General features: G+C 40.1%; 1 protein-coding gene across 3 annotated transcripts in view; it reads right to left on the bottom strand.

Annotated features, from left to right (window-relative positions):
* Positions 1-380: 380 nt before the first annotated feature.
* Filip1 (filamin A interacting protein 1) overlaps positions 381-25,356 on the bottom strand; it is a 95,996-nt gene continuing 71,020 nt past the window's right edge. Inside the window, exons 4-6 of one of the 3 annotated variants that reach the window (XM_051173188.1) lie at positions 16,617-19,422; positions 13,634-13,857; positions 381-806 (exon numbers count right to left, since the gene is read on the bottom strand). In XM_051173188.1, the coding sequence (XP_051029145.1) occupies positions 13,651-13,857; positions 16,617-19,422 (3,013 nt within the window). In that variant the 3' untranslated portion in view covers positions 381-806; positions 13,634-13,650. Of the gene's footprint in view, positions 807-13,002; positions 13,858-16,616; positions 19,423-25,356 lie in introns of those variants that run through there. The other 2 variants (XM_051173195.1, XM_051173180.1) reach the window with 2 other exon arrangements.

Below are 25,356 nucleotides of genomic sequence, written 5' to 3'. Positions count from 1 at the left end.
TTGGGTCTCCCTATTAAAAAAAAAAAAGTTGACATTTTCTAAACAAGTTTTTATTTGCAAGCTTACACGGAGTAGAGTAATATGTGGGAAACTCCCAGACATCACAGTCACCATTAAGTTGTCTACACATAAATATTGCAGATAGAAATAAAACTGAACTGCCAAAGCTGTTTGTTTCCCATACAGAACACCAGCAGGAGACAAGTTGGTTTTAAGTACTTAAACTCCTAAGTCAGCACACTGATTTCAGTGTTGAACCACTATAAGAACCATAGCATCATATGAGTAATTAAACCTCAGGAATCTACCCGTTTTAGGTTTTTACCTCTTAAAGTTGCCCAAGGAAATAGTGTTGTTTTCCTTAAAAAGAACACGTTAATAAAAAAAGAAAATGATATGTTAACCTTTTGAATATCAATACTTTGAAGAACTGACAGTGTAATCTACAGATATATGTGCCACTGACTATGAGAAAAGAAACAATTTAGGGAAAGAAATCACATTATAAAATATATTATAAAAATAAATTATATAGCATGTGCCCACAGACCTGAAAGCTTTGCAAAGAGAAGAAAACTTTCTTTGGCACAAAGATGCAATAGCCTTTGCTACATATGTTTGTATCATCCACAATATGGTTTTTAACTGTTAAGTTGTATCCTCAAAAAAAAAAAAAAAAAAGGCACTGGAAGTCATAAGGTGTTTCCAGTCAACATCAGTAGCATGGAGGACCTTAGTGATGACTGAGGGCTGTGCTTGGCAATCTCATCGGGAGCTCATTCGCAACTGGTGAATGATGATGCTTTCTATAAAGAGAAGAAAGATACGGCATTTTCAATTAAACTCAAGTCAGGAGTTGATGTGAAAACCAGTACCACACCATCTCAACAAAAGACTGTAAATGTTAAACAACAAAACAAAAACACATACATGAGGTCAGTACCAACAGCTCTGTAGACTTTGCTATTTGGGATAACTTCTTTATATTTATATTTACATGCATCTGTTGCTTCCAACATAATTAAAGCCTTTTAGAAACCATGTATAATAGTCTAATAATAGTAGGTTGACCTTACTCAATGAAAAAAACTAAACATATAGTAATTACTATATACAAGTCACAAAATGGGAAAATACTTTTCCTGCAACTGTTTTCACAGCCGAACACTACCTATCATGAACAGTGCCCACACACCTTTAACTTTTTTTTTTACAATGCATGTGTTCATTTTTTTTCAATGGACTGGATTGTTAATGAGGACATAATCCTTCATGTTCCCAAGAAGTCAAGGAAAAAAAATTGTTCTCTGACTACTGCTTTTGCATAACTGGCTAATGGATTTTTTTTATATCTAAATGTATTCTTTTTAGCTAATTGCATTACTTATTTGAGTAAGTGTGTGTTGTGCAAGTGTGTGTGCCCTGAAACACACTTGTGAAGTTCACAACTTTTGGTACTTGGCTACCTCCCTTCACTGTATGGGTTCCAGGATCTAAACCCAGGTTGTCAGGTTTGCCAGCAAACCTCCCTCCTCACTGAGCCACCTCACTGGCCCCAAAAACTCATTCATGTTTTTTAAAACACATTTTTATATGTATTTATTTTGTGTATGTAGGTGGAGGTCAGCTGATGACTTGTGGGCATTGATTCTGTCCTTAACACTGTGGATCCCAGGGATGGAACTCAAAATTTTCAACATGTGCCTTTACAAACTGAGCCAACCCTAATTGAGTCTTAAAATAAATTTCAAAGATGACTCGGTATTTTGCAAAACCCAATATCACATTGTTTGATTGGTCTTCCTTTTATGTTAGCCTCTATGCCCTCACAAACTTGTAGCATCACATTTTTTCAGTCATTTTTGAAACTATGCAGTGAGGTGGTACATGGTAGTGTGCATGGAGCTAGCTAGCTTGGTGAGAAGACATGGTTCTGTAATCTGTGGAGTTTAGGCAAAACATAAGAAAGAAAAGCAAGAAAATTTTGCGACCTCAAACCTTCACCTCTCTGTCAACCTATGGCTATGACATAAGTGCAGAAACTTACATCAGGATTTTCCAGTAACATTAACAGCAGCTGTGGTGTTGCTTAACTGTAGCATGTTTGCCTAGCACACATGAAAGACTCTGAGTTCCTTTCTCAACAACATATCCCCCCACCCAAAGAAAAAAATAGCATTTCCACCTATTGTTTCACTTCAATTATAAATGTACACTATTATAACTTTATTTTACTTGGGTAGTTAATATTTAAGTAAACATTAAGTAAATCGAATTCCATCATAAACCTATAGGTTCACAATAACTGCTTGGTGGATGATCCTCTCTCTAGAACATGCTTTTGAATTTTGGTTTCATTAACTACCCCCATGGAGGCCACTAGGTGGGGATATTTCCACTCCCTTTCCCAGCCTTTTGGCTTGCATTTGGGTTTAAACAAAACAAAGTTTAGATGAAGAACATACATATATAATATGCATATATAATATATATGAAAACACTTTTGAAAACTCTAAAATTGGATACATCTTCAAAACAGAAAAGTAAAAGCACTTATTAAGATATTATGTAGAAATTATCATCTAAGATTAAAATACTGTTTCCTACTCAATACTTTTTTTTAAAAAAATCATATAGTATGCATTAAGAAATCTTCAAGAGACCTACATCACAAATCCCCCTCCCAGAATGTAAGCATCTTCCCACATCCTTCCTTAAGGGAACACAGAAACATGTAAGAAAGGAAACCAGAATCAGTCTTAGTGTGGATGATGCAACTCAGTCCTTGTTCTCATCCAGAATAAACAATAAAGGTTCAAGAAATCCCCTTAAGGTCTCCTGCAGGGCTAACATTTTCAGCTTTGACACCTTTCTGAGTGTGCAAGCCTCTTCATTCCTTCTCTTAATTCTATCATTGTACAATCCACACAACAAAGACTTAGAATTCATATTTGGTGAAGGATTGGCCAAGGTTTTACACAGGAGATACAATATCATGGTCTCACTATTTGGCTTCATTAGTACATTTAAATTAGCAAGCTGACAACCAATATGTAAATATGTATATTTATTATAGACTGTCAGAATATTAGATATTCCCAACTATAAGTGTTGCCTTCATAATAAAAGATCACTAACATCTGTAATTGCTTATGATATGTTTTCCCTAAATCTGAAATGAACTTAAATAAGAATCACTCATCTGACACCTGAACTTGTGAGAAATGTTGTACAGCATAAGGTTTTGAAATTGATCATTAGTTTAAAAAAAATATTGAGAGGCCAGAAAGATTTCTCAGTGAGATGATTCATGTTAAATAACTTGAATTTGATCCTCAGGACCCACATGGGATAGAGAATGGACTCTTGAAGTTCTCCTCTGACCAAGTTATATGTTCTGTCACACACACACACACACACACACACACACACACACACAGAGAGAGAGAGAGAGAGAGAGAGAGAGAGAGAGAGAGAGAGAGAGAGAGAGAGGGAGGTAGGGGGGGAGTGTTGAGGAGAGTAATAAATCCATAAATCTTGTTTAAATTTTTGTTGTTGATGATGGACACATATTTGGCAAATATTTTTTGGCACCTCTTAAAAAGCTTTTTATTGTGTCCCCTGGGTTTCTAAGGAGAGGTTATTTTGATCAGGAGCACTTGTGTAACAATTTCCTCTTCCTGTAACTACACGTTTGTGACACTTGTAATTTGTAAAGTATTTAATAAATAGCAAAGACCAATAATCTTAGTTAATTACCACTTCTTGGCAAGCTCAAAATAACAAAAATACTTGGACTTGGGAATTTCTCATATCCAGCCACTTATCAACATAATTCATAATTTTCTTTTTTTCTAATTAAAAAAATCTTGAAGTTGTGACTAACATATATATGGAGGACACTGGATTTTTATAATCTTTGGATAACAATTTAGCAAAATCTAAGCATTTTTTCATTTCTTTCACTTATTATCATGCTGGTTTCTCTTAAATTTTGGGCAAGATAGCAAACACATTATTTGTTATTTTGACATTGTTGTGAGAAGGTACTAATCCATTATCTTGTTATACTAGCTGTGAGATAAGTTCCATGCAAAGCAAATTAAATGTCATCAATTCCTAATTTTGCTCGATTTCTGACCTTACTAAGCACCTATCTATCCTCTTGTGAGTGGTATCACAGAACTTTTAGCCAAACAGATGACTTGGATTCCAAAGCCACACGAATGGGGTGGGATTTGGGGGAGAATTTCAGGGAGCATTCCCTTGAGTGCCAGAGTGGGACATAACAGCAAGTTGGAATTCTTTTTCTCAGGAGAGTTCTTTGGCTACAAAGTGGAAAAGATGTCCTCCTTCACAAGGCATGCAATGTGTGTATTTTTACACTGCCAAAATATCTACAAAGAACTCTTGAGCTCTGCAAATATAACCCTCTAGTAAATTCAACCAAACTAGTCTCATAGCTAAACTCTTAAATTCACACAGTGAAGATAAAGCATGGTGGCACCTCTCCTTGTGGCAGGGCTTTGCTTCTAGGGAGGAGGATAGCTTTGATCATAGACAATTCTACATCAACTTAAAGAGAACATTTCATCATGACTGTTGCCCATCTGGCTGCCCTAGAGCTGCCTCCCTGTACCACATCCCCCTCCCTAGCAGGGACTCTGTGGAGGACCCTCACCAGCTTACTTAATCTTCCCCTTTGCAAGCTTCCATACTTCAGCTTTGAGCTTTCTGCTTTCCATGTAACTTATCCACCTGTATCCCATAAGCCATCTGGAAGGGAGAATACCTAAGCATTGTTTTTGTACATTTCCAAGTCCCGTAAACTACATTGGGATACAATCCTATTATCTATCACATTCAGAAATCCTGATAAAACATCTGTTTTAAATGGGAAGTTCAATAAACTTCCTCTGTTGGCTTAGGCTTGTACTCCTTTTGGATTGAGCTCAGCTAATTAAATATACTTCCAATAATCGGTTCTGTCATTTGTTCCAGAAAACTTTTGAACCAGATGATATAATCTCTCTCGGGGTTTCATAATCATCGAACCCTGTATTCCAAAACCAGCTCTCCCTCCACCATTAGCCCAAATAAGCCCACCATCTCTCAACATTCTAGGAGTCACCAAGAATTACCACTAATAATGTGTTTTTCAGGCAAGCCAATTCTTAACTTCTAGCATAGAACATTATTCCCAGAACAAGAAAATTTGAACTACTTCCCTCAAATGCAACATTATCTATAAATAAAAGCTAAATTATGTGAAAATATGTAAATTTTGAACCCATGATGCTCAGGTTCTACTTATTCAGGCACATAGGCTAAATGTTTGAATCTATCTTTAAATTTAAAACTGTTAGGGTAGGGATGCTGGAGAGATAGCTCATCAGTTAAGAGTGCTTACAGCCCTTGTAGAAGACCTGGATTTAATTCCCAGCATCCACATGGTGGCTCTTAACTACCTGTTACTCTATCTAGTCTTAAGGAAACTGACGCCCTCTTCCAATACTGAAGTAATCATATTATGACTGCAGAATGATTCCAGAATCGTCTACCAAATGCTAAACCACAAGCTGTGGTGATTTGCCAAAGGACACAGCATTTTGGTGACAGAAAAAGGGTGCTACTCCAATCTTCTGGTTTTTAGCCTCCTCAGTATCTTGTCCACTGTTCATCAATGCCCTCTTTCTAGAGTCTTATTACTATTTATCCTAAATCTAAACCCTGCTTGAGGGTGGTGGCTTTGGGTTTATAAAATGAGAACTGTCCTTCATGAACTGGAAGAGCATGCCTGCCCTCTGAGGCATCTGTCCTTTGGGGAAGTCCTTTGGGCAAATGGGAAAAAAGTATTCATAAATCTGAAAACATCTTTTTGCTTCCCATAAAGACACCTTGATTTCCTCCAAGTCCACCAACATTCCCCCACCACCATGTTCTCACTTGTGACTTGTTAATTCCTCCAATGACATTTTCATGGGTCTGTAACATGAACAAAGGAAAGAAAGGAGAACACCTTTATTAGGCCCACTTCTTGCCATTTCATGGGTTTGCTTCATTTCTCTACTATCAGTGCCAAGTCTTTACAGTGATTGGCAAGCCTTTGAAATCCTAAGATAGACTCTAAGATTATAGTTCATCTTTCTAGAGACAGTGTTTGTATAAAAGACTTAGAACAGGGAAGGAAACAACTGCCAGAAAACAGAAGTGAGGCCAGCACAGGAAGGAGAAAACAAGTTGAGCAATTCCTTGAGCCCAGAGTGTAGCATGACTCTGAACAAGGGAAAGGTGCTCAGGTCTGAGAGCTACAGAGTCCAGTCATGGAAATGCCACTGTGTCCTGTTTGTGATGAGAAGTCTTTGGAAGCTAAACTAGAGGAAGATGATGATCAAAGTGCACACTGGAAAGCACAACAACAAACTGATCAGGGTTTTGAGAGATGATGACAGCAGGGGGATATGAAAGCTGAGAACATTACAAATGAGAAACAATAACAGGCTCAATTTAGACACTGATGATGTAAATGGAATGGTGTGGTTGTATGCTATAGAAATGAGGGGGTTAGAAGAAACAGAACTTGCTGGAGAAGCCTACTTGGACATAGAGCAGGATCCTACACAGGTGACTGAGCTCCTAGCTCTGGTGACTGGAGGATCAGTTTATCACTGCTGAGCTAGATAGTCATAGAAATGCCTTGGAGGAAAGATGGGGAGATGCTGAGAAGTAGACTTGGTAGAGACACAGTACAAAGCTGGATACACAGTTGGGATAGAGGTTGGGGAGTCATCAGCCAAGGAAGTCTGTAAGAACAAGAGCAGGCTTGGGGGAGTGGCAACCAAGCTCTTGACAGATGAGTGAGAAACGGTGATTTAACAAGTATGAATCTAAAATAGGAAGGCACAGAACCTGATGTTTTGATCATGGGAAAAGAGCCTAAAACAATTGTCACCAAAGACCAGAGATTTATTTTCGGGGTGGGGGGGGGCTGATTTAAGAAGTCTTGGCCAATTCTTAGGCATACACCTAAAAGATGCACATTCATACAACAAGGACGTCCATTCAACTATGTTCACAGCAGCATTATTTGTAATAGCCAGAACCTGGGAGCAACTTAGATGTCCCTCAACTGAAGAATGGATGGAGAAAATGTGGCACATTAACACAATGAAGTACTACTCAGAGGAAATAAACAATGGAATCTTGAAATTCACAGGCAAATGGATGGAACTGGAAAAATCATCCTGAGTGAGGTAACCCAGTCACAAAAAGAAGAACATGGTATGTACTCACTCATATATGAATATATTAATTTTAGAGCAAAGGATCACAAGACTACAATTCACACTGCCAGAAAAGCTAGGAAGCAAGGAGGACTGTAATAGAGACATGCCTGGTCCCCCACAGAAGGATAAAGGGACAAGATCTCCTGAGCAGATTGGGAGCATGCGGGAGGGAGGAGGGAGTTGGGAGAAAGAGAAGGGAAGAAGAGGAGGGGAGAGGAGGACTTGAGGGAACAGGAAGATTGAGTCAGGGGAAGAATAGAGGAGAGCAAGAAAAGAGATGAAATACCATAATAGAGGAAGCCATTATAGCTTTAAAGAGAAATCTGGCACTAGGGAAATATCCAGAAATCTACAAGGATGATCCCAACGAACAATCTAAGTGATAGTGGAGAGGCTACCCTAAATGCCCTTCTCCTATAATGAGATTGATGACTACCTTATATGCCAGCCTAGATCCTTCATCCAGTAGCTGATGGAAGCAGAAGCAGACACCCACAGCTAAACACTGGGCCAAACTCCTGGAATCTAGTTGCAGAGAAGGAGGAGTGTTGAGCAAAGGGGGTCAAGGCCAGGCTAGAGAAACCCACAGAAACAGCTGACCTGAACAAGGGTGAGTTCATGGACCCCAGTCTGATAGCTGGGAAACCAGCTTAGGCCCGATCCAGATTCCCTTAACATGGGTGTCAGTTAGGAGGATTGGGCAGTATATGGGGCCTCTGATGGATCAGTATTTATCCCTAGTATACAAATGGACTTTGGGAGCCCATTCCACATAGATGGAATGTGTCTTTCAGCCTAGACATATGGGGGAGGGCCTAGGCTCTGCTCCAATTGATATGACAGATTTTGAAGATCCCCAATGGAAGACCTTACCCTCCCTGGGGAGCAGAAAGGGGATGGGATAGGGGTTGGGTGAGGACAGGGGAGGAGGGGAGGGTGAGGGAACTGAGATTGACATGTAAAACAAGCTTGTCTTAAATTTAAATAAAAAATATTATCATTAAAAAAAGAACTTTAGAAAAAAAGAAGTCTTGGCTATAGGTACAAAAATGAACAGCACAGTCTGAATGAGGTTATGGAAAGCTGACACATGAGAACAGTGACACATCCCACCTCCTCTGACCTAGTTCTAGAATCATGGGACCTACTTCAGAGAGATTAGTACAGGTGTTATTTCTATAGAAACTGCAGGAAAAAATGCAGTTTTGAAACAGAACATGGGTGTTTAGACATGAAAGACAGGAATAGAAGAAAACAGGGTCCAAGGCTTGGAAGATAAAAGCAAGTTAAAGCACTTGGTTTACAAGCCTGGCACCAGAGTTAGGTCCCTGGAACCTGCCATAGAAAGAGAACCAACTCCTGGAAATTGTGCTCTGACCTCTTCATGTGGGGTAAGAGAGGAAGGGAGGGGAGGGCAGAGGAGGGGAAGGGAGAAGAGCCTGGATTCAGTTCATGCAACAGGACAACAGCTGAGCGGCAGTCTTGGAGGAAAACAAGTGGGGCTTGAGGAGAGCAGAGGCTGCACTAGGAAGGCCTGTTGGGGGAAATAGAAAACTGCTGTGTTTAAGTGTTGGAAAAATTACTGATCAGTGTTTGGCAGGCAAAATGGAGTGTTTGGGAAAACTAAAATAGACACAGAGGAAACCAAACAGTTGAAAGAGTAAAGTAATTCTTCCTTGGAAGAAGTGTCCAGAGGAAGAGAGCACACTCCTAATATACAATTTGGCTCATCAGGGAGCCATATTCAAATTTCCACTGTGCATATTTTATAAACATATAATTGCTATATCAAAAATATGTGGCACGAAACAGGAGGTGGTGTGACACACACCTTTAATCCCAGCATGTGAGAGGCAGAGACAGGTGGATCTTGGTGAGTTCAAAGCCAGCCTGGTCTATAGAACTAGTTCCAGGATAGCCAGAGCTTCACAGAAACCTTGTCTTAAAAAATAAAATAAATGTGACATGATCATGTTGAGATGACAGGTAAAAGAGAAAAGTTACAAGCTTAAATGTTCACCACCAAAACAACAATACGAAGGAGATGCCCCCAAGGAAAACCTTGGGTCAAATGGAAAAAGTAAAGAGTGGCTATTTTTATTATCTTCTGCCATGGGCTGATAACTTAAGATGTGCATGGATTATTTCTTTAAAAGAAATTGTTGGGGCTAGCTTAGTGGTTAAGAGTGTGCACCGCTCTTGCAAAGGGCTGAAAGTCAATATACAGCTGGTAGCTCACAACTGCTGGTAACTGAGATGCAGCGTCTCTGGCCTATGAAGAGCACCTGCACTTCCATGCATTTACCCATATGTATGCACATGATTAAAAACATCTTAGCCAGGCAGTTGTGGTACACGCCTTTAATTCCAGCACTCAGGAGTCAGAGACAGGTGGATCTCTGTGAGTTCAAGGCCAGCCTGGGTCTACAAAGCTACACAGAGAAACCTTGTCTCAAAAAACAAACAAAATAATAATAATAATAGTAATAATAATAATAACATCTTAAAAATATAAAAATAAAATATTAAGGATAAATTCTCAGTGTGAAAGTGTAGGCAGGACATGTTAACTGTCCTGTCAATAGCTTGGGTGGGCATGGATGGAGACGGGAGCTGGAGATGCCTACAAAGATGAGGGGAAAGGTTTGCTACACTGGAAGATACGGAGGGGGGAGGGTGTTTTATAGACTGTATAGAAATGACAGATAAAAACAAAAATCTAAGGGTAGGAAGGTAGCACAGTGGTAGAGCACTTATGGAGAGGGGGAGTGGAAGGGAGAATCTCTCTCTCTCTCTCTTGCTCTCTCATCCCCTCTCTGTTATGAGTAGGTCCCCTGCCCCCAACCGCTGCTGGTCCCAGTGCAGTGCCAGCCCCAAATAACATACTGAGACTTTGAACTCTATTGTCAACTCCGTTATGCCTTCACCCTAGGACTAGATATGTAGGTCGTTTTGTTCTCAATTTTCCTTTTCTTAGAACACACTTGTTATTCACTGTTTTGTATATAGTTTTGTATCAAGCCTAAATCTTTTCTTTAGACTAAAAGGGGAATTGTAGTGGGATATTCACTTTGTCTCCTTCTGTGGCACCGACCATGCCCATTGGGGTGGAGCCAGGGGAGGAAGTAACCTGTGGAACTAGGTCTGAGGAGGAGCCAGGGAAAGCTCTCTTGCTGGCAGCTGGGTCGAGGAGAGGAGAGCATCTGGTGGAACTTGCTGGTGTTCGTCTGTCTAGGCTGTAAGTTATTTCTCCCTGAATAAACATCTATTCGGCCTATTTATTTATCCTGATCCTTATTAAACCGCAATACCTCTCCCTCTGTTCTTCAGCCTCTGACACATGAATCCCCCTTCTTTTATTGCTTCAGATAAAAACTGGGATGTTACAATGTTAGACAACTGCCCAACACAGAACATCTCAGCAGCCCCCATGCACTCCTCTCCTGTGTTCCTATGCTTTGCTCAGCACAGTACTCTGAATTTATGAGAAACCCAAGTCCTCTTTACATTTTGCACTCATGGATATGTTTTGTCACTGAAATTATGCTTTCCTTAGGCTACACCTTGATGCTGGGTCTTCATTTCATTCTTGAAAACAGCCAAATAAGGGGTCAGCTGACATTCTTGATGAATAGACTAACAACTCAAGAGAGACCTAACTGCTATCCATCAACCTATCCTCCTGAAAATATGATAGGAAGCTAGTGGTCCTGTTTAAGAAAATGACTTAGATATGAAGCACACAGCATTGATGTGACAGATACCCTGTAGCAATAGTCCATATCAGAGCATTCCTGGGACCACGTGTGGCAGTTAGACACCATCATGGTGTCCTCAATGTGTTCAGTGGATTCACAGGTGTGGAAAACCAGGGTCTCCTCTTTAGCTGTGTGGATTGTACCAGCACATCCTAGAAAGCATTATCACAGTGAAACTGTGGAAATGAGATGTGTCCTACCTCTTAGACTTTCTCACCACCAGATCCGAACAGTAGTTATACATGTCAGTCATTGTGAGACTGTTTTTATTTTAGCATACAGTAGGATTCACAACAGAGAAAAGACTAAACATTTAGTCCATTCACTCCTACAAAAGCACATTAAGTAGCATCTTAGAAATATTTTCCAGTGAGAGATAGAGATGGCTGTAATTATTCCTCCACTTCCTATCCCCTGACTATTCCACTTCTAATGTGTGCTTTAAAACAAAGCTATCCAATAAATGTACAGTTGGTTCTAAATTTCCAAGGAGCAACTTCCCGGCAGTTACTTTTGTCATTTCTGAATGACTATGGTATTGTTCTGCCAAGTTTTCTTAGTAGTTGTGCTTTGTACATGGCTCTAGGCCAGATCTGCATATACAAACATCCTGTACATTCATTGTTAAGCCTTTCTGAGCATGTCCCCAGGGGTGATGTGACCAGGGCAGGTAAAAGCTGGATGATCAGCAAGTGACACTGAGATAGGAAGCCAATTAAAGAAGGTCAGGCAGAGTCAGAAGGAGCACAACAGTGACACTGTCATTGCTCAGGCGAACGATGTCATGGAACAGTATCGCCTCATACCTCACAAACACAAAGCAGGCGCTAGTCAAACAAAGAATGTCCTTGTCTTCGAAAGGGTTGGATGACCATTGATTAGAGACAGAAAACCCCTTATGAAACATGTCAGTATTCTAACTGGTAAAGTATCTTGTTTAAACTTGTCTAAAGATCATATATCTTAGCTAATCTCTATTTCTCCTTAACCTTCCTGACCCAATATTCTGGATTGTTATGGTTGCTAAATATATTTTCATATATTCACTGAGAACCAATGAGTAGCTGTTGACAGATCTGCCTAAAATGTGTGTAGATAACCGGAGGTAGCCACAACTCCCCATCATATATCTGATTCAATCCCTGGTATAAGGTGTTTTGTTCAGAAAGGAATGCGAGGAGGTGCTTCACCATGAAACAGCTCACAAAAGCACACTATTTTTCCTCATTACCTTTCTCTAATAACAAAAGTGTGTGCTATCCTGTGTAATTTCAGGATTTTGAGAATTCAGAAATTTAAGAAAATATACAAATCTATATGTCTGTAGTTATTGTATTTTATAAATTCACCTCAGACATTCTGGCAAAGACATGGCCTGCATGAGATGACTGTATGCTAAGCTGTAGTTTACCAGTCTGGAGCTCATTTGTGGTTATAGGACCATGAAACACAAAATCTACTTTTTCAAGGTTAATCTTACAGACACATGGCATTCTGCATTTACACTCTGTCCCATGCTTATTAGAGCATGCTCCAAAATTAAAGACAATTATTCAAACATGAATAAAACTGACAGTAATAATAAATTATGTCACCACAGCACACATACCAACAGACACACACACGAACACGCCCCAAATCATGATCTGTTCTACATCTGCAAATAGAGTCCACACTTAACTAAAGAAAAATATTGAATTCAATTAAGCTATGGATGATGTCACTTTTTCCTTGGCATTAATGTGTCTGAATTTGCTTTCTGCTGTTTTCTATTCATCTCTATTTCTGTGGAGCTTTTAAAGGGACATTTGGCAGCTCTATTCTACTGCTCTGAAATTGCAACCAACTGCACATTTGAATAGAGCATAACTCTGAGCCTAATGGTTCAAAGTTATTGTCTATGAAATGCTTGGAGTAATCTGAGATGGCCATAACTTCTAGAATACACACAAACACACACAAATAAATCAAACTCTCTTTTTCAGATTCCACAGTTCATCTCCATTTTATTTCATGTTCAAATTGTTTCCTGATGTCATATTAGGAACTTATGTTTTTCCAAATTTTAAAGGCCCTGTGATAGCTTTGAAATTTGTTTCCTTAATCATATATCAAACTCAAGATCTGATAATGACAATTGTTCAACTCTGTCTTATTCCAAAATAGTTTTTTTGGGGAGAAAAAAAAAATGTAGAACTGTCTCTTCAACTTGGCCTACAATTAGAAAATCTGGGAGCCAGCCATCAGGAGCATGTAACGTGGCTCCCAAATCTCACTGGTGAAGACACTGATGGCTTTCTAACTAGTGGTCTAAATTTGATGGGACCACATGCTAGAAGTAAAACTAAACTCAGGCCAGACCCTGTCTCAGGACCAGCATCTTCAACAAAACATTCAGCAAACAGCAATTTTGGTAATCAGTTCAGTTTCCCTGTGTTGAAACAAATGCACAAAATAGGAAAACCACATGACTATTAGATGGTTATTTTATAAACAAGATACTTAAAACTTAAATTAGTAGTACATGTGAAAGGTTGGCACAAACAGAAGGTCTGTTTCCACGACAACAGTAGCATCCTTGCAACATACCCCCTTAGCCACTGCCCTCAGCCCTTCCCCCCTCCAAGAGAGGTAGTGCTGCTGGCTGCAGATTTCTTCAGCTCTATTTTCATAGACTGAGTCTCAGCTCGAGGCTGGAATTTGGTCAGATTTCCTGCTCCTGGGGCTGCCACTACTGGCTTTCCAGCTTTCATACCTTTTGACATAGGAATGCGGGTGGGTGTAGGCCGCTGAGATGACCCATCTTGTCCTGACTGTAAGAGAAAAACACAGACAAAAGGATAGGTTGGCAAGTTTTTACAGTTATGTCCTAGACCTGTGCATTAGTTAATTAGCATAATTCCTGCCACAAAGGAGCTTCTGTCCCAGGGAAAAGGACTAAGAAAGCTGAAGTTGACATCTAATTTACTCTGAATCCTTCCTGTTTTTCTTTCTTGAAGCATCTATGCTGAATTTCCCTCTCAAACCTTATCTCACCTTCTCTACCCCTACACAAGATGACCTCAACACCTAGTTCTGAGAGGTATACCACTGTCTGTCCTTTCTGCAATTTCAGAGGAAGGTGGCTCTTTTCACCCATTTATGACCTCAGACTTTTTACATTGGTGCTCTGACCACACCCACCTTCTCACAATGTTCCTCACAGTACTTTGCTTTGGTGTCTGTATGTGAGTCAACAAAGCTTCCAAGCTCTGATGACTCCTTTCTTCTCTTGATGGCTCATTCGACCCTCCTAGTCTCAGTCCTTTTATTAAGGGTTCCACTTTTACCTTGAGAATCCCCTTGCTTGTAATTCCATGCATCTAAGCCCTAGAACCCTCTAGCCTCCAGTCCCTTCTGAAGTGCAGATCTAGTTTCCAACTACTCACTGCCCATGAACAGTATCATGCATGCATCTCAGAAAGTATCACACATCCCCAGCAACTCTCCTTATATTTCTCACCCTACTTCCACAGCAAAGACAGGAACCCCTGAGCCACCCTCTGCATGTACTGTGTTGTGAAATCTTAAATTCTTGTTCTTTCTCTTCTTTTTGAGACAGGTTCTTCCTATGCAGTCCAGGATGGTCTAAACCTGCAGCCTTCTTACCCATTTCCTGAGTGCTAGAATTACTAGCTTGTACCACCATACCTGGTTCTCACTTCTATTTTCAGTAAGTCCCTATTTACATTGTCACTACCACCATTTAGTCCTCTACTATCTCTAGCCTAGAGAATTGGAATGGTACTTGTCTTTAACCTGTGTTCTCTCCTATTTGTCCCTTCAGATGTTTGATAGAAGTATCTTTCATCCATGTACCAGAATGGCCAAGTGGTTAAGGTGTTAGACTTAAGTATCTTTCATAAATAATGTAAAAATATTTTCAGGATCATTTATTAACTTTTCAGTGATTTCCTTTATCAATTCAGAGAAACTAAATGTAAGTTTAATAAGCCAGTGCCTAATCCCTGAGTGTGTTTGCATATTCTGTACCCCCCTCCACACACACACACACACTACACCCTAACTCACCAGGTCCCTTCATGTGACTATGCCTTCATACATTCTGCTTGTCTGTACACTCCTTCCCATGCCTTCTGACCTGTGACACCTCTGCTGGTAGTTCCTTTGTGCACACCTTTATCACTGACTAGGGAACATCTACAGATCTCTATACACAGCACCCAACAACAGGGTGGAAGTGTGGCTGAGGCTCAATAAAAAGTAAATAAACTAGCTTCACTGATTACATTCTAAACCTTTTTGTTGCTCTAAATTTTATTTTGTTGACTTTACTAAAATAAATGGACTGTGATCATTAGGCTGAGAAATCATACATAATTGTTTGTAAATCTTGTTTGTATAGGGCTTAAGTGGTAGTCAGAGGGTAAGACTTTCAATCTGAACTTCCAAATGGGGAGAAGATGAAACTGCAGAAAAGTCTACTCTAAAATACAGTGATTGACCCCTCCACTGTCTGTTTACAGAGACACAAGAGCTTGCCCAGTGGAGCTATGCTTTGTCCTGCTGAGAAGCAGTTCAGCATCATTTGAGAGGGCTAGCAATGCTGAATGCTGTTGGACACCAGGGAACCAATAACTCAAAGCTTTACTGCCAAAGCAATGAGCATTCACACCTAAAAGTCTGCCTTGTATCTGTGTGCAGAGAACTGATGTAAATGATACTAAGGATGCGGGAAGACAGGCCATAGCTCATGCATTTAAATGAGTTTGCTCTTAAGAGATTCCAGCATAAACTGCAGAATGTGTTCTGTAGAATCACAATTTCTAACCTCTTATTTTGAATTAATATTTAAGAGGTATGTGCTACTGTATAAGAAATTTTTCTCCCCAACTTACAGATCCCAAACTGTAGAATCTCCATGATAGCAGAAGCCAGAGGGCTGACCAATGGCTCTTACTTACAGTGAACACTTGTAAGTAAAGATGAATGGACTAAAGGGTAGACACTACAGCTTCCATGACAAGATTTTCGTTCTCTCTCTCTCTCTCTCTCTCTCTCTCTCTCTCTCTCTCTCTCTCTCATTCATTTGGTTTGCTGGTTTGGGTCTCATGTTATTCTTTCAGATTTGGTTTTGTTTTTTGGGGGGGAGGTTGCAAGGGCAGAGGCAGAAGTGAGAGGACAGAGAAATAGTGGGATCAGAATGCATGATGTGAAATGCACAAAAGATCAATAAAAGTTAAAAAAACAAAAACAAATAAACAAACAAAAAATCTCTTACATTACATTCTAAGAAATGAGAACTTTTGTTGGACCTTACAGCCAGAGTTAATAATCCACCTTAAGGTCACTTAGTCTACTGTGTAGTCAGCCTGTGTGTTTAATGCACTTTCAAGAGAACAATGTAACAATCAATTTTACTTGCTTCAGATTTCCTATGCACTCAATATTTACCACCTAAACTAATGCACAGCTGTAATCTTAAATTATGTACTCTTCCTCCCCTACACACACACACACACACACACACACACCAGCCCCAAGCCCCCCCACCTCCCCCTGGTGTGCTCACCACTGACTGGGTTCCTCGGGTGGATGATGTTGTTACTGGGGTTATGGTTATAGTGCTGGTCACTTTGCTAGCACCAGGTCGTGAAGAGAGGTGGTTCCTGGGAGAGCGAAGGACTGTGCCTGTAGAGACCTCCTTCTCAGCTGTCACATTGACGGGCCTGACAGTGATGACTGGACTCACGCCTTCAGTGGCAGGCCCAGGGGATCGCTTAAACTGAGAACCCAGGTGAATGTGAATTTTATTGTCTTCCGTGGTGATGATATTGGCATTGGAGTTGTACTTCCGCACTGGGGTGGGAACAGTTTGTTTTTCCGGGGTGACTTTGAGGATAGTCCTACCCATTGGTACTTCCTGGGGTTCAGGAGAGACAGTGATTTCAGGGGGAGCTGCAGAGGTTGATACTGTCATAATCTGGATGGGAGACGCGGGCCTGTCTGCAAACACGCCCCTTCCACTGTCCGGGCTCTTCTCTCTGGAAATAGTAGTAATCGTGACAGGGGACATGGCTCGTTCTGGGCCAAGAGTAGGATCTGCACTTTTGGGCTTTTGCGACATGACATTGGGTGATGGAATAATGGTTATCCTTGGTTTCTGATTGCCTAAGGTAGGAATGACAGTGGTACTAGAGAAAAACTCTTCAGACGTGGGGCTTGTGATCTCCAAGGTTGCAGTGCTGTTCTCGTGGTCTGGTGTCACACGGATGTGCAGGGGCTGGCCCTGCTTTGGTGCTAGGACCAGCTCCCCAGGATGTCCTGCATCTGGGTTCGGTCGAGGCCCTCTCTCCAGTGGGGTAGAGGAGCCATTTTCTCTTTTTCTCATCCAAGGAATCCAAGACTTCCTCATGGTGAGCTCGTTTGCTGCTGGGGGATACCTGTCGAGAACCGAGGACCGTTCCATGGGTTTCTTCAGGCCCACCTGTCGAAGATTACTCATGATATGATTTTCTTCCTGGAAGGATTTGCGAATGAACACAGCCGGGGTCTCCTCTTCTGCAGCATCCCCACACACTGCCTCAGTCTGCACTCCGGTGGAGGCCACTGGCACGTCCATCATCCTTCTGCCGTTGCCGCTAGGCCTGAGAGCGCGGCTGTAGCGCTTGGAGAGCTCCAGCTCTTTGGTCAGATTGAGAACCTCCCGCCCCATGTTCTTGTTCTTATTTTCTTCTTCCATAAATCTTTGCTGAAGGACCGAATAGTCGACTTGGAGCTGAGACAGCTGGTCTTCCTTGTTCATGAGTTCGTGGATCTTCTCCTTGAGAGCCTGCACCTCAGCCTGTAAATCACGACTTTTAGCCTCCTCCAGCCGAAACCTGTGTCGCAGCTCGGCTTCCTGGCTCACAGCCTCTCCTTTCTCTATGGCTTTGTTCCTGGCCATTTGGTGCTTGATTTCCTCTAGCTGCTGGGAGAGGAAGTTTGCCTTATCCTGCTCGGTTCTGAACTTCTGCTCCAACTGGTCATACTCGTCTTCGGTCTTCATCAAGTCCCCTTCTACCACCTCCAACTGCTGGAGACGTTTCTTCAGGCTCTCGATTTCAAGCGTCAGTTCTCTGATCTTATTGTCCTCTGGACAGGTGAACTCGGGCACCTTGCCTGACCTACCTCTGTGCATTTCCCTTTCCACTTCCTCTATGCCATCAAGTCTCTTCTTCAGCAAGTCGACACTAGAACTTAATTCACAGGACCGTTCTTCCTCATTTCGCAGTTTGCTTATCAATTCGTCTCTCTCCTTTGTCAAACTATACACTTTTTCCTCCATTTCCGACTTGAGCTTCAAAAGCTTCTTGCTTTCCTCAATTAGTTTTTCAGTGACATCCATAACCTTTCCCTGTTCTACCTTAAAGTTTTTATTCAATCCATCCACTTTTCTCTCTTCTTGCTTTATTTTCTCCATCATGTTTTTCCTTTCATCCACCAGCATCACAGTGAAGGACTTCAGCTTCGTGAGGTCATCTTTGAGGCTTAATTCAGCCTTCTCCAGTCTGCTTTCAGAGCACTCGAGTTCTTTAACGCGACTCTTGACCACCTCCAGCTCGTTCAGCAGGTCTTTGGTAAGGTTCTTCTCTTTCTCTAGGTTCAAATGGAGCTGGGTACATTCCGACTTACTCCTGCTGAAGGCTTCCTCCAGATTCTCCAGTTCAGACATCCTCTTCTGGAGCTTCTCCACTTCTAGTCGGAGCTCCTTGCTGTGATGCTCCTCCTCTTGGAGCTTCTTTTTCAACTCCCTGCACTGGGCCTCAGTCTTCGTGATTTCCTCGTCCTTGCCCTCCATCTCCAGCACACGCTTACGCAGATTTTCCACTTCTGCCATGAGGCTGGAGTTCCCACATTCCCCTTTGGCAATTTTATCCCTCAGCTCCTGAAGTTCTTCCTCTGCCTTCTGAAGATTTTTATTGGTCTCTTCCAATTCTTCAATCCTTTGAGATAAACCAACCAGCTTGAGTCGAAGCTGCCTGTTGTGAGACTCTTGGTTAGCCAGTTTGGCATTCATCTCTTCATGCTCCTGAGAAAACCTTGAGGCCTTGTGTTCAAAATCCACTTCTAACTTGAGCAGTTTCTGGCGGTCTTCTTTGGATTTGTAGGTGATGGCTTTGAGCTTCTCTTCCTCGTCCCTCAATTTCTGAGTGAGGTCCTGAACTTTCTGGCTCTGCAGGCCCAACTGTTCAATGTGCATTTGCCTCTCATCCACCAGCATGAGTGCGAAGGACTTGAGTTTCACAAGCTCATCTCGAAGTTTATTGAGCCGCTTAGCATTTTCTTTTTCCTTGCGAGCCTGGTAAGCCTTTTCTTGCTCCAGGAGCTTTTTCAACCTAGAAACCAAAAACATAAGCTCTGGTTAAGATAGTCATTGGCAAATAGATAAATTCTTAGATAAAAAAAAAAAAACAACAACAAAATGGTGCATCATGGTCGCCTATTATTTCAGACTACCAATGGCACTCAGTACAACTTATGAGGCCAGGATAGTGGTTCCCATAGAGAGGGGCAGTGACTACTAGGAGACATGAGAAGGGCTCAGAGGGCAGTAATTTCCATTTTATGATTTACTTGCTGGATTGTTTAATTTATGACATTTCATAAGCTGCACACACATAATGTGAGTACCTTAGGTTGGGCAACAATAATGACTTTATATAGTACTTTCTGTATTTCAGGAACTAGAGTGTGCTTTATCCTAACAGGAACCCTACAAGAAAAGTACTGCTACTTCACCTTAGTGTGGTGAGTGGTGAGTGGCCCATGAGAGCACAAGTAGTCTGCCACATAGATACAAAGTGAGTGGCAATGCTGGAATTCAACTCAGCCACGAGGCCTCCTTCCTTACCTCTTCTACACTATCTAACTTCAATGGAGAAATCTACTTTAAAAAGAGATCAGAAAGAACTTACAGGTCTTTTGATTTTAACCTTTGAATAAAACTACACAAGCCAGGCATGGTGGCACAAGTCTTTAATCCCAGCACTCAGGAGGCAGAGGCCGGCTGATCTCTGAGTTCAAGGCTAGCCTGGACAGAGTTCCAGGATAGCCAAGACTACACAGAGAGACCCTGTCTCAAGAAACAAAATGCAACACAACAAAACAATCCCTCCAAAAGACTACATAATTATCATCTTACAGGGAGAATGCAAAGTATGCTTTCTGATACAAAAGCCACTCTACTCAAGCATTTCCATTGACTCTAGAATTGGCAAAGATTTAATCAGTTTTGTGATTTAAATATGTTTTAAAAAATTTGATGATTAAGTAGAGAAGAAATCTAAATGATGGCCAAAGCAAAAATGTGGCAGTCACAGAGATTACATTTTGTAGGTATAAAATATGCTTTCTCCATGTTGCTTATGGAAGAGATATTTTTCATTCTTGGGTTGGTCAGTTGACATAGTCTTAAAATTTTGTGTGTCCATATGAGTGTGTGTGTATGTGTAAACACATGTACAGAGACATCAGCCTCCTTGGAGCTGTAGTTATAGAAAGGTATTTGTTGGGCACCCAGCTTGTTGTGCTGGTGCTAGGATCTGTACCCCAATCTTCATGGCTGCACAAAAAAAGCTCGAAATTGCTGAACCATTTCTCTAGGCCTTAACATACTGTTAACACTTATCATTAAATTCCCATATGTTTTTAACTTTGTTTTGAGTTAAAATTAAATTCACTAGCCATAAGTCAATGTATGAATACTCTTCAATAATTATTATGTTTATAATAGATCCAAATTATAAACTACTAGCACTTATTTAGGTATTCTTTCAATGTATTTTGTAGTTTTATAATGGTTTATTTCATGCTTATGGCGAGGTCAGCTGTTAGCCAAGTACATAAAAATAATGTCTCACATTGCCTTGCACAATAAATGTTTGGGCATATTATAAAACTACTTAAAATCAGTTGGTGCATTATTACTATAGAAATTATTATGGTACTCTCTAAGAGATTTTTATGGAATTTTTAGAGCATTTTGTTCTATTAAAAACAAACAGAAACGTTTACATTTAAATCCCACAGATTACTATGAGTGACACCATAGCAGCTTCACTGAGTGTCTCTTGGCATGAGTAAAAGGGCATTTTGTTGGCCATTTACTCTTACTACTTAGGGAAACAGAGCCACTTAACTTTGATCAAAAACATACTCTTGTTAACCTAAGGCATATGTGGGTGAACACAGAATGGAGAAAGATGAAGAGAGGGGAACTGACTTTTCTGGGTGTTGGGGAGTAGTGCTGGCAAGAAAACTTCTAGGTGAGTAAGGTTTGAGGTCCTAGGGAATTGCTAAGTCTTCACACATTTCAAGAGGTTCACGAATGGCACTGCAATCTTTACCTTTCAATAGTTATCTCAATATGGAAAGGAGGATGGATGGATGATAGATGATAGATGGGTGGATGGGTAGATAGATAGATAGATAAGATAGATAGATGATTGATAGATAGATAGATAGATAGATAGATAGATAGATAGATAGATAGATATGGATGGGTGAATGGATCTGATAAAAGTGCTTACTGCTTACCCTGATGATCTCAGTTCAATTCCCAGAATTTTCAAGGTAGAAGAAAACAAAAGTTTTCTTGAAAATTGCCATTTGGCTTGTACATACATGCTGAGGTACACAAGATGTGCAAGTGCACATACATAAAGAATATAATAAAATATGTAAAAGGTAGATGACATAATTAAATATATGATAGGGTGTGGATAGACAGCATAGAAAGAGGTTTCTTATGCAATGTGTTGAATTATTTCATTTAGTTTTCATTTTGAACATAACCATATTTTTTTAATAAATAAGAGACATTGTTGGGCTTAATCAAAACTACATAATGAGGAAAGTCAGATGGAGATCTGAACTAGATCTGTTGGAGCAAACATCATATTTTAATAACAATACTAAAGAGACACTGCCTGGACAGATCACATTGACAAGACATTGTGTGGGTTAACTTTACCCTGAATGGTTCAATCTATCCTGTAATTGTCCAGAGTCCTTTTGGATTGTTTTCTTCACCCCAATCATTAACAGAAAATCAAGTCAATGCACAAGGTCTGCCAAATGCTCTCACTATCTTCCTCCTGCTGTCATCAATCCATTCATTAGCATGTACACTGTCATTCAATTAGCTATTGTATCCACTGGAGTGTTCATTCTTTGTCTCCTGAGTTCACAGTCTTCCCCTAGGAATACTTCTCATGTCAGTCTTTCCAGATGTTTGGAACCAAAGTTTAAAGGCAGTTTTTATTCTTCTCTTTCTCTTATGTCCCCTCGTTCATTTTCTCAGCAAGTCTTATCATCTCCATCTTTAAAACAGGTCCTGAATCCAATTACTTTCCATATCTGCTATTCCTTTCTCCCTCAATCAAGCCACTCTTAGCTGGATTGTCATAAAGTCCTCTAATCTGACTCTGAGTTCTCATTCTTACCCACCTTTGATCTCTATTGTTTTCAGAAGCCTGGGTGATTTCTAAGGGCTGGAGAGAGAGAGAGAGAGAGAGAGAGAGAGAGAGAGAGAGAGAGAGAGAGAGAGAGAGAGAGAGAGAGACAGACAGACAGAGAGACAGAGAGACAGAGACAGAGAGAGAAAAAACCAGATTGTACCACTCTGCTTGGGAAAATAAGGAAAAAAAGAAGTGGAAACATGCAACGAGATCAGCTTTTTAATGTTTTATATAGATATAAATATAAATGTATATATATATGTGTGTGTGTGTGTGAGAGAGAGAGAGAGAGTATTCTCACTTAACAGTGTCCTTTTATTTATTTAAAGCTTTATGTTTTCCTTCATAGCAATAGTCAAGTTGATAAAAGAATTAATGATAGCATAATATTCCTAATAAATAATTATATGTCACATATCTGCAATCCTGTTGAAATAATGGATGCAGGTAACACTTAACAACATCTCTCAGAAAGGAAACTTACAGATATGGTATAAATATATGCATATAAAATATGAAATATTCTTACTGAAAAAGTAGACTCCTATAATTAACTAGTAGGTTACCAGAAATATTAGAACAAGAAACTGATAAATAACAACATGATGATGAATCTTAAACATGGGCAATTTATGGAATAAGGAACCTAGTTTCTTCAATAAATTTCAATATAAAAATCACATGAGGGTCATCTACAGATTAAAATAAAATTAAAATCATTTCAATCAATGATTATCTATAGATTCAAATAAATTTAGAAGATATACTAATATAATCTTTCAGATTCATATTTAAACTTCATTTTGAACAAGACAATGGAAAAATTTATGTTGTTGAGGAACTAGCAAATTTGAGATTTTATTGTAGATTTAAATAATATCTTTCAAAACCTTTATCTTTTGGAAATATTTATGAATGAAGACATAAATGAATGGGACATTTGTATCAAAACATTGTAAAAGTGGAGAAAGGGATAGAAGCAAGCTGGGGGTGAATTCATTAATGAAGCTAAACAGTGGGTACACAAGGGTTCATTACACTAGCCACTTTATCTCTGAAAATGTTTGAAACTGTCCATATGGAAATTTTTAATTATCTTTGAATTTTTGACTTCTCCCTATTTCCCCAAGTCTCAGTTCCATTCATCTCTGATGTTTTGACCTCCCTTATAGCATCATGGTACTCTGTGGTTATGATTCTTCCATTCTTCCCCACATTTACAAAATTAAATTTGTTTAATATTAAAAAAATTATTTGATAGTCTAACTTGTGCTTTAAAATAGAAGTATTCTTTCTATTTTGATCCATGTGTTTGTAAATTTATCTTTCTTTTTACAGTCTAAGTATATACTCTTTTATTTATTTTTTTATTTTACATATCAATCCCAGTTCCCTCTTCTTCCCTCCTTTCCTCCCTCTTTCTCCCACCCTCTCATGCCCCCACCACCACCCTCCCTTCCCATGCTCCCCCACATGTAGGGTGATGCCTTCCAGAAGGGGTCATCTAAATCTGTCAAGTCATTTGGAGTAGGGACTAGGCCCTCCCTCCTCCCTCTAGGTTAAGGGAGTATCCCTCCATGGGAAATGTGCTCCCAAAGCTCTTATAAGGATTAATAGAAGGGTGAGACCAACTCTGTGATCGAGTCTTTTAATCAACACCAGTTTTGAAGCAGTTACTAGTCTGTGTTTCTTCCCATGCAGGGGCCTATATATACCCTCACTTTTCCCTGGAAATAAGTGATGTAAGATTTCATGGATTTTTTCCCCCTCTACTTCCTTGATACTTCTCCTTTTCAACCATTTTCCCTAATACTATCGGTATGAGTCCCAAGCAGCAACTGTCTCCTTGCATCCTTAAGAAGGTGTCTTTGGACAGCATCCCTATTGTGTTGCTGTTGCTGTCACTAAAATCATGCTGGGCTCAGCCATATCATTCATGCTTATTCCCACTCTGTTCAGCATACTGTTTTTGCTCCTCCCCAACCCCAACTCTTTTGTTATCTCTCTCTCTTCAAGAGAGAAGGCAGGTTCAAACTAGCAAGGGCAATGATAGTGATTAAAGATAAATGAACCCCAGAAGAGTCAAGCTTGCATGCAATTTGAAGTCTTTAATCACAATGCATATTTTTCCCAACTAGGTAATAGTCCAAAGCTAAGCAGCTTGCTCACATGATGGGGCATGGCTTTATGAAATGACTGAGGAACAAGAGCCTCTTTTTAATAAACCACCCTGGCTCTTCAAGTCAGTGACTACTATAATTATCCAGAAATAATCTAATATCTTCAATGTGCTACATGGTGGTGGGACGAGGGAGAGGTGGGCTGAGGCAGGGTTATGCAGCTTCAGAGTTAAGATTCCACCTTCATTTGCAATGTCAACATTTTCTTCATGGATTTGTGTTACTAAAATATAGTATATTTTGATTAATGATATTCTGGCAACTTCTAAAATTTTTATACTAATGTGAGAATCTCATTTGCCTCACCCTAGACCTAGGTCTGATAACTTGAAACTGGAGAGCCATTTTGTATATATAAATAAATGGTAGATCCTTCATAATAGGACACAGCTTTTGACCTTTCTGAGTATATTGAACTTTCATCTTTTGATTTATTGTATATGTATGTGCGTGGGAAACAAGAGTATGTGTGTAGTATGTAAATGGAGGTCAGAGGACAATGTGGGGGTTGGTTCTCTCTTGCCACTTGTAGGTCATAGGTATTGAACTCAAGTCATCAGGCATGGTAACAAGTAACTTTACCAGCTACGTTTGCTTTGTCTTTCTTAGTAGTGAGAATGTATTTATAACA

This window comes from Phodopus roborovskii, unplaced genomic scaffold, assembly GCF_943737965.1.
Source record: "Phodopus roborovskii unplaced genomic scaffold, PHOROB, whole genome shotgun sequence".
In the NCBI taxonomy this organism is placed as follows: Eukaryota; Metazoa; Chordata; class Mammalia; order Rodentia; family Cricetidae; genus Phodopus; species Phodopus roborovskii.
The sequence above is the reverse complement of the archived record's forward strand: the minus strand, read 5'-3'. Positions and strand labels throughout refer to the sequence as shown.